Source organism: Neopsephotus bourkii, unplaced genomic scaffold (genome assembly GCF_033783945.1).
Source record: "Neopsephotus bourkii isolate Nb327-2 ecotype Australia unplaced genomic scaffold, CSIRO-AGI_Nbou_v1 NB_168, whole genome shotgun sequence".
NCBI classification, from domain to species: Eukaryota; Metazoa; Chordata; class Aves; order Psittaciformes; family Psittacidae; genus Neopsephotus; species Neopsephotus bourkii.
In genome coordinates this window covers 18,108,679-18,118,940 of record NW_026900684.1, presented here as the reverse complement: position 1 = coordinate 18,118,940, position 10,262 = coordinate 18,108,679, and the positions used below count along the sequence as shown (strand labels likewise).

Here is a 10,262-nt window from a genome sequence, read left to right as displayed (position 1 = left end):
TAGTCTGCTGGCATTACCATGTAGGCGCTGTGGGTAAATGTATGCGTTACGTGAGTTCAGATGAGGCAGAAGTAAGCAGCAAGGAAAGTTTTGTGCATCCTCTGTATTCTTTGTACAAATACCAGCTGAAAAAGCATGTATAAATAGGAGCAGTCGGCAGAGCACGCCTGAGGAATTGCTAATCAGCCCAGGGTCAGCCTGTGCATTCATCTCAAATGATCTTGCCGTGGTGAGTAATGCTTCACTCTTGTGTGATATCTGCAATGACAGCTGGTTGCTGCAGGTAGCAAATACAGACTCTGCTGCAGGTTGTAAGTGTGAAACACACCTGAGTCTGAGGGCTGGAATAAACTGTGTTACAGCCATCAGGGTTCTCTGAGGGGTTTGGACCCCTTGCAAAGTGATGTGGTACTACTGTATTGTTGCTTTGGGGGTGCGTTGTTAGGATCAGTCTTTTTGTTTGGGGTTTTTGTTGCTGTTGGGTTTAAGCAGAATGAGATCCATAAAACTTGTGGAAAGCTCAGGGCTCACCAGCTGCAATGCCATTGTGACTTAATTATAAAAATTTTATTGGTTAAATACATTCTTAATTTACAGAGGTACCATAACAAACTTACTGGACTTAACAAAGATTTATTTAGGACACTTAATTGTACACATGACACAGATGTCTTCCTGAAGCTATCTCCAGAGGGTGGGTCAAACAGAAAAGGGTTTTGATAAATGAGGCTTTTACTATCATACTAATATATGTGGGGTCTAGCAGAGTTTCAAGGCTACAGCTGAAATTTGCTGCTATATTGCAGATAGGATTTGTGCTCCACTTCATTCTCCCTTCTTTTTTGCAGATTCTGTACTGTACACCTTAGGAATTTCACGTTACCATCAATATGCAGCTTCATGGTGCCATGAGGAATCAGTCTTAAGAAAATCCCTTCCTGGAAAAGCATGGAACTTGTTTGGGTTTTAAGAACTAGGCTGTTAGTAGCTGCCTGCAGTAATGCAAGCAGCCTTTAGATGGCACTCCTTGCTCTGAAGATAAGGCTTTGCTGCTCTTCCTGCCCTGCGTGACAGGGAGGAGGTGGTTCAAATAAAGCAGTGGCCTTAGTCAGGCACTGACTTTGCACATTCAGTGGAAATTACAAAAACAAACAAACAAACAAAAAAAACAACCAAAAACCCACCGGTCAATACACAGTTATAAAAAGGGGACGAGGCAACTGGGAAAAAAAATAGAAAAAGTCAGTTCTACTTTTGAGACTTGTATCAAAATCTTAGAAAACTGCCAGACAAACAGTAAGTAAACATCATACACTTCAGCCTCATCCACCACCCCAGTGATGTGGTGGGTCCTGGAGGACCTGGCTATCGTGTTGGTGTGGGCTCTGCTTGGTTCTGCTGTTCTCCTCACACTGAGATCACTGGAGGGTCAGGGACTGCAGTGGCCCAGCTCATGGTGGAAGAAGCCTGTTCTCAGTAGGGTGACCCACCCAAAGCTTGTGGTTGAAAAGCCTTCAGTGGGCTTGCAGGAGCCAAACAAGCTAGACAGCTGTGTTTCCGTGGATTTCTCTAGGTGGCTGTTTTATTGGAGTAAAACAACAAGAACCTTTGAATGTCCTGGCAGGATAGCTTGGGGAGTGGGAAGGGTTGCCCTTGGTAGATCTACTTACACTGAAGTTTGATTCCACAGGAGTTCTGGACAGGCTTGCTAGGGATGTTAAAACTGAATAATAGGCATGTAAATTGTCATGTTCTCATCTTTCTAGAATAGCACATGATTTATAATTGTTTCTATGTTAATCCTGTTAACGAAAGCAGAAATCCAGTTTCTGCTTAATTAAAACTGCGTGGTCTGCCTCCCCCAGTTGTGTGAATGGTATTGCTGCAGTTTAAATACATTTCACATTCATGAAGCTTCTAGAGAAATAAAAAAAGGAGTACTAAGGTCTGTGTCTGTATTTGCACATGCTGTGCCATAACTGTGATTGACTGTGCAGAGTAAACCAGTACTGAGGACCTCATGCCTGTGCTGCATGTTCCTTGGGCTCACTTAGCCCATTCCCTGCTGTGGGGGAGTCCTGTGCCTGCCGTGATGGTAATCAAAGTGCAGTGCACAGGGAGGGGAAGGTTGTCCTCACCAGTTTGCTGAGATACTAAATTAGATGCACCCCGATCGTGGCAGCAGCAAGTACTTGTTATAATATTACACCTCCCGTTGGTAAAGTTGTAGGCAGATATGTGATTAAGTTAAAAAGCATCTCAAGATCAGTCACGATGCCTCTAGTTTCCAGTCTCCATCCACCACTCAACTGTTGGCCCTTTTGCAACCTGAACTTCCAGACCCACAAGAAAATCCTGTAAGAGTATCCCAATACCTAATGACCTGCATCTCTTCTGCAGTAAGGACTTGTGCTTACAGTTTACTGGTTCCTTTTTGCTATAGTACAAAAGTGCTGGAATACAGTCAGCAACACAAGAGCCAACTGCAGGGTAGTGTTTTCTATTGCAGTCTGATGAAATTAGCAGTTAATCAAAATGTGTTCAACTATTTTGTCAGAAGCCAGGTGTTGCAGAAAAGGAATTTATAGGAACTTCTGGTAATAACATGAAGGTACCTCAGCCATGTCTCCCTTAGTTCAAGTCACACTGCTGCTTTTCACTAAATGACTTTGCTTGAAGTAACCTCTTGCCAAGCATGCTTTCCTTAAGGCCTCAACAGACCATTTATAATGATGCTCAGTATAGTCGGTATGTGGTAACAAACTGGAAACTAATCCCATGTCTGCTGAAAGCTAAAACCAAGGCTGTATAATATTCTTCATGTTAAGGACAGGAATGGTGTTACTGAGGTATGTTCCAGTTCTTGAGTGGCAAATGAAATGCAGGCTGAGCAAAGACTGGCTTTCCACTTTACACGAAGGGGGTGGAGGGGTAAATAGTTGGAATAGCGCAGCTACTGCATGGATGGGATCTGAGAAAGCTCATAAATGCTGTCTGTCACAACTAACTGCAGCTGGGAAAGAAGGGCACAATGGTGCTTGAAGAACAGTGGGCAGTAGGAAAATGCAAGCCTGAATCTGGAAAGGATTTTGGGAGAAGGAGATCTAAGATGATTCATACCAATTTGAACATTATTCATTGAGAAGCAAAATACTTACAAGTTTTACTTTTGTGATCTTCCTGTATGAGCAGCTTGGGCTAATAATGGAAGAATATTACACAAGGATTTGCTTTGAGTCTTCCCTCTCACGTGAATTAGATTTGATATTTTCCTGCTATGACGTACCAGTTATCTTCCTTATCTTCTAAGCCATAAAACAAGCAGATTCTACTGCTAATGTGGAAGCCAAGCAGTAATGAAACCTGAACAGCAAACTTGACTTACATACTGAGTTCTGTAATTAGATCTTAAAAAACAATTTTATATTTGGATTTAAAAAAGATTTGAAAGAAGCCCAAAGAAGCTTTATGCAAACTTTGTGCATGATAAATGTAATACCAGATAGTATATGTAGTAGAATTCTATTTTAAGTTAAAATGGTGTTGCACCACAGTATTTCCCTGGTTGGAAACCACTAAAAACCCTGCTTGTATTTGCTCTCAGAGCATTCATGAAGCTTGACTATATACACTGTCACAAAAGACTCCAATTCTCTTACTTGACTTCAAGATACTAGTATGACTGTCTAGAAAAAGTAGTGCAAAACATTGATAGTCAAAACACGTTGATGTCTTTGCTGTGCCTTTAGGATAGAAAACGTTCTCTCCTGTGTGCAGGGAGTACAAAGAGAAGCAACACTCATGGTGCTTTTAAAATCTGAACAAAGTTCTTGGGAAACATCCCAGACTTTCCTTGTATCTCTCCACTCATCCAGTCCTCGTCCACAGATTCCAGCTCTGTTATTATCTCACCTGCCTGTAAGAGAAGGAGTAACGTGAGCCTGTGCAGCTTACCCTGCAATGCTAACACATGCATAGCTGATGTTACTCAGAAGCAATTAATACCAACCAAATAGAAGTAGGATATGGCCAGTCCCTTCTATTGGTTGTATCTCTGAGATTGTTTGTCCAAACCAGCTGAAGCTTCTTTTAGGGTAAATACTTGTCTATATTGAAAAAGCACTGCTGGGTAACTTGTGTTGCTGAAGCTCTCCAGGCAGGTAGGTACGTAAGAGAGTCGTTTCACAGGTTCCCTGCCTCACTTGTTATTTGTGTGTTTCCCTGCGGTTATTAGGGTTTCTTTTCTGAAAACACTAGCTTTTTTTTTTTCCTTTCCCCTTTTTTTCCTTCTTTCAATTTAGTCCCAGTATTTCCCAGCACTTGGAAAGTTTCCAGGGGAAAGCGTCCTCTCCCCAGAAGGAAAACAATCATCTAAGTATCTCAGTGTGCCTGGTTAAAATAATCTGCAGCTCCTGTGTTTGATCCTTCCTCCTGTTTTCATCATCTCATGGCACACCCTTCATTTGAGGTACTGTCATCACCCTGGCCTTTCTGCCAGTACCTCTGTTACCCTTTTCTGCTTTAAAAAATCATCTGCCCTTTCAGCATTGCAAGCAGCTAGTGACGAAACTTATTATTTTGTTATTTTAGAAAGGAAAATAGGGTGTTTCAGCTGATACACATAATTTTGGGCCTGCTGTATAAGTCTCTTGTTTCTCAGAAACTCGCTTCTGAGGATGCAGTTAGCTAAGTCATGACTTTGAATCCACAAGGGCATGCTCACTGTTTCTTGTTCATGCTTCTTAACACTATCTGGGCATCCACCAAGTATTTAATTTCTCCCCTTGTTTCTTTGACAACTTTGTATTGTTCTGCCAAACTTAGATTTTGCTGTACTAGGTGTCTCTTAGAGTAACTGCTGCTGTAGCACTGGCACCCTTACTATTATCCTCTTCTTGCTGTCTTTATAGTTTAAAGAAAAAGATGTTCCCTTGACCATATCAACTGGCCAAGAACTGAAAGTACTGCAAAGTGAGGTTGGTTTGTTTCTTGTCATGTCTTCTGGATCAGAGAAGTCAGAGGAATTCTGTACCTCCGCACCTCTTTTCAGTGTCTTCAGTGAAGACTGCCAATATGAAACAGAAGTGGTAAGGGCAAAACTTTGTTGAGAGACCATTTATCAAATGTGTTAATATCTATTCCTATTACACGTACTTTGTTCTTTCTTGTTCCAAACCTACTTTCACAGTGGATAAATCTTATTTTTTAGCATTCTTTAGCATAAGACCTTTTGGAAAAATGTCTAAGAGAGGTACTTACTTTGAAGGAAAGCTCATCTTCATTTTCTCCATGAAAATCATAAAGAGCTTTGGCTTTTCCTTTCTTCCCTCCTACAGACTGTGACATCTCTACTCTGGCTGCAGAACATGGACAAGTTATTTGGATTGGAATGAAATAAATCTGTTTCCAGAGAAGTTTTCTGTCATTCTCATGTTTTCTCCCCACTACTGTGCTACAGGCTGTCCAGATGGTATTACTATTGCTACTTGGCAAATTCAGTGTCCTACTGGAATAAAAATCTCTACTGCCACCAATTCATTTTACAGTACTAACACCTTCTCATGGTTCTGCTTCTACGAGGACCAAAATGAAAGTTCACTTGCGTAACTTTCCAATAATATCTAGTAAAAGCTGTCTTTTCCTCTTTGTACTTGAGATGAAGCAGCACTTGGTGTGTGCTATTTGCCAGTTAGGTGGAATTTATTTCCTGTCAACTTTCACTCATAGCTTTACTTGCAAAAGCAATGGGAAAAAACAGTGACATTTTATGTCCTCTGTGAAGGTTTTGCCTGCAGTGATTTGGGGACCAAAGAGAAGCTTCGGGAGAATAAGCAGCCTTTGTTCCTTGCTTCACCGAGGGCATTGCAATAGATTTGTGCCAAGATGCACCAGTTGTAGTTATTTACAGTTCTACCAGCTCTTTGGTTATGCTGGCAGTGTTTTTCTTCAGCTAAGGGAGGAACCTGGTTCTCCAGTCATCCCCTGCACCTTTTGTACCCCTGAATTCCTAGTAAAGGCAGCTCAAGGGTCCTGTTCTGCCTGTGCCTAAACCATGCTTTAAACCATCCTATAATCTGCATTACCTCCCAGATAACTTACTGACTAGAGCATTATATTGCCATTAGAAAGAGTGGTTCAACACTTACTTAGTTTATCTTTAGGGTATTAAGGACCGCAGTGGAGTGTGGCTTGTTAATGCAATGGAATAGTTGGGTTCTCCTAGAACCCAAATGCCATGACTGTCACAACCCAAGGAATAATGTATTGCCATCTAATAGGAGCATTGTACCTGAACAGATCTGAACAAAAACTGCTGGGAAAATCCCTTCCTTTTCATTCAGTCTTCCTCTATACCACTCTGGATCTACTTGTTCCAGTATTTGGATGTAGTCACCCTTTTTAAAGGATAAATCGTCTTTGGTTTCTGCTGTGAAATCATGAAGCGCTTCACACCACTGTACTGAGCGTCTGTTGTTCTATTCAAGTGAACAGAAGAAATGCATTAATTTTAGAAGCGTTAATGTTGCCCATAAGCTGATGGATGCTGGTGAAAGCAGCTGTACGGAACATGGGTGTCCTGACTTTCTCTCATACAATAGCGTTGCTGCAGATGTAGACGAGAATGGCATTTCAGCAATTACCACAGAATTTCATCTGGGCTCAGACGCATTCCTTTTTATCACTGATGGCAGGGGACAGGATTAATCAAGTCAAAATTAGACCACTGCAGCACCACTTAAAATAGAGCTAACAAGAATTTGCTTCAGCACAAAGGATAAGAATTTACTGATGTTAATTTGCCAGGAGCTATGAATTCAATCAGTTTAGGCCAACCATCAGATTTCAAGATGGGACCAAGCAGCACTGTGTACTGTGGGTGTTGTGCTACACCCAGGGATAAAGTTGTGCAGCTAATCTGACATTAGAATAGAAAGTCTGTGTAAAGCTATGAAAATGCTGTTTAAATTCTGGCCCTCACCTACAAAGTTTTATTACCTGAGGAAGGGAAGAAGAAACCTCCACCTTGTTCTTTAGTGTTGCTCCTGTACCTACATAAGTAAAGCACAGCTTAGAATGACAGCAATGACTATTCAAAACCTTACTAATGACAGAGATTTTAGATATTTAAAGCGATTATTAAGAATAGCTTCTTAAGAAGTCCTACCATTCCTTTTGGGTTTTTTAATGTGTCTTTTCTCTCTTTCTGCCTCCTTCCCATATTCATTGTCCTTTTGCACTTTCCTCCTATACACATGCAGTACAAAACCATGTTCCTGAAGATTTTTGCAAACATATTCATACCTGTTCCAGGCAGATCTTCAATTACTTCCACAAAGTTCAAGGGGAAGATTCCAGATATGCCTCTGAGCTCTCCTTTGGCCCACTCCTCATTTACATAGTCTTTCAGGATAATAGTTTCACCTTCTGAAAAACTGAGCTCATCTTGCTGATCTCCGATATATTCAAATCGTGCTACACATCTTGGGCCTCTGCACAAAAATAAAGAGAGAAACTGACTTGCCTTATTTATTATTATTGCCCACTTAATAATATGCCAGCATTGTCCAAAATATGGTCTGATACAATAATTTAAATGACAGAATACCCCGAAGACAAAACAGGTGGAAAATTGGTGTCTAGCCCTGGTTCTCATCTCTGCTTTCTGAGGAGGATGAAGGAGCTGGATGCAACTTCTGCATCACAATCCCTGTTACAGTATTTTGCATAAGACCCTATTTCTCTTCCAAACAACAAGAACAATGTCACTTTGTTTCTGGGCTACCTGACTCATTTTATAGTTTTGCCTATATCCAAGTAAGTGTCCTAATACACTTATGTTAAGAACTTGATGTTTTTTTGAGCAAGCATCAAATTTAGAGCAATCAAGCATGGGTAGGGGGTGGGTGTTGTGTATTGGTCCCAGATCCTAAATGCATGGAGGTTTCACAGGGGAAAGACAGTTTTAATCTACTTTGACAAACTTCATTCTGTAAAATCCATCCCAGGTATGGGGAAATACCTTATTTATCAATGAAACGTCAATATGTCTGATAAATTTTGCATAGTTTGTTGAAATGCTGAAAAAGACCTTGTATTTTTCTTACTTTAAATGTATGCAATAGTGTAATAAACTAATAATGAAATAATAAGAAATTAAGAAGATTTTTAATCTCTCACAAATGAAAAAAGTAACAGGCTTTAATTCTGTATATAGCATCACAACATACAAGCATTGTCAGTAGCTTGATTCTCACCTCTGTCCCTCATGCCTATTTTTGCCAAAGCTTCAGGACAGAGCTAGCACTACCTGTTTCTTTCTTAGCTGCAGAAGCAGCTTTTAAAAATAAAGTTTCATTTAAGTCAAGCCAAGCTCAATCTGAAGAACAAACTGAATTATCCCATTGATAGTAATAGTTCCTCTCTCTCCCTGAATTTGTTTTAATTGGTATAATGAGTGACTACAAAATCCAATAAATCATCAAGTAAAAATAACACAAAAAATGTTTCTCGCCCACAGATCTTAGTACAAGCGTTTGCAAATCGAAATGAATGTGCTTGAAGTATATTTGATAATTTCATTTGGGGAACTTTAGATTCACCTGTATAGTTATACACTTTAAGGTTAGATAGATTTCTCTACTTAAAGTAGAGGTATATTCTGTCCCACTTCATCTTGTTCTTTCAAATGAGTGGGAGCCCTACCACATTGTGTCTTACAAGGATACTGGAAGAAAGTTGGCAAGGCCAGGAGCAAAGAGAGAAGTGTGCAGGGCTGCTCAAGTTCATCAGATCGGTTCACAGTCTCTGTAACCAATCCGCATGAAGAATTATGGGAAACGCTCCTCTGATACAGTTCATAAGAGGAAGAAATGTGAGTGAAGGGGACTATATCTACATGAACATTTATTATAAACATTATTACATTTATCTTATAAAAATGAAGTGTTCTACCAATTTTTGAAACCACAAAGTGAGTTTTTAGGCTTTTTTTTTCTTTTTTTTTTTTTTACCTGAATATGATGTTTTCACCAAAACCTGTCAGTTTTGAGAGCTTAATTTTTAAAATGTATTTTGGTGAATAAACTGTTCACCATATTAACCTCAATGCAGATAATGCTTCAAAGTTATCTTTCTTTTTACTTCCTAGTAAATCAACGTGAAAAAGAAAATAGTATTGATGTGACTCACTTAATACATTGTGATGAACATGGTATTCTTTTCCTGTTGCCTTCTTCTGGAACATCAATCTAGTAAGACAGCAAAATAAGTAAAATCTTCCATTTCAAGCTCACGGCAACTTAAGTACAATAAACTTGGAACCAGTCAGAATAATCTATTTTTCAGCTAGGCATCAGCTCCAGTTGTGACCTCCATGTGACACTCTATACATGCTATGATATTTGATGATATTAATGTAGATTTCAGTTTTGTATGCCTGATTTCTCATTTCCAATCTCATGCAAACAAGGAGCTCTATTTAATGTTTTCTGCTGTGGAACTGATTTGCTGTTTCTACTTGGGGCGTGACTGACAGAACATGGGACTGGATGCAACCACATGTTGTTGCATTTAACTCCCAACTTTCAACTGGTAATTGCTCTCTATTATTTACTAGCACAATATATTACAACAGACAAAATTATTGTTTACACTTATCCTGTCTGGGCTCTGGTAGCCAGCTGTCCTCCAAACACAAATACATCTCGCAAATCTCACTTGAATTGGAGAAAGACAATTTAGAAAATCAATACATAGATATATCAAACAGACAGCATTCAATACCTTTATCATAAGAGGACTTCAGCTGTGTTTTTGGTATTGTATTTATGACACGAAAGATGATCTGTGAGATGTGTCAGACCCTAGAGACCCTGGTGAGGAGTTTTGGGTTACAGTTTGCTATCACATTAGCCAGTTCCCATAAAATCAACAAGAATGTTTCATTAGCTTATGTGAAGGACTGGAGAGCATGTTGTCTTTTAGGACAAATAATCTTTGCCGTGCTCTTTCTAGAGCAGCACCTGTGGTGCTCTGAAGGTTCTAAGTAACAACCATGTATTACTGCTGGGTATCCAGACCTAAGCTGTTACCTAGCCCAGTACTGTAAACCACACTGTAGCACAGAGACCTTGTATCAACATCAAATCTGACATGAATGAAGTCCTCAGTAAATCAACCTCCTGTACTGTGCTATTTATTGCCCCCCCTTTTTTAATTTTTTTTTTGAAACAAAAGATTATTGCACTCAAAAGGGTAACCAC

At 39.8% G+C, this 10,262-nt stretch overlaps 1 protein-coding gene across 5 annotated transcripts in view; it reads right to left on the bottom strand.

Annotated features, from left to right (window-relative positions):
- Positions 1–2,634: 2,634 nt before the first annotated feature.
- SH3D19 (SH3 domain containing 19) overlaps positions 2,635–10,262 on the bottom strand; it is an 82,679-nt gene continuing 75,051 nt past the window's right edge. For 4 of the 5 annotated variants that reach the window (XM_061374023.1, XM_061374047.1, XM_061374040.1 and 1 more), the window contains 6 exons: positions 9,190–9,248; positions 7,303–7,490; positions 6,997–7,049; positions 6,290–6,476; positions 5,260–5,357; positions 2,635–3,916 (listed from right to left, as the gene is read on the bottom strand). In XM_061374023.1, coding sequence (XP_061230007.1) covers positions 3,800–3,916; positions 5,260–5,357; positions 6,290–6,476; positions 6,997–7,049; positions 7,303–7,490; positions 9,190–9,248 — 702 coding nt within the window. In that variant the 3' untranslated portion in view covers positions 2,635–3,799. Of the gene's footprint in view, positions 3,917–5,259; positions 5,358–6,289; positions 6,477–6,996; positions 7,050–7,302; positions 7,491–9,189; positions 9,249–10,262 lie in introns of those variants that run through there. The other variant, XR_009728554.1, reaches the window with a different exon arrangement.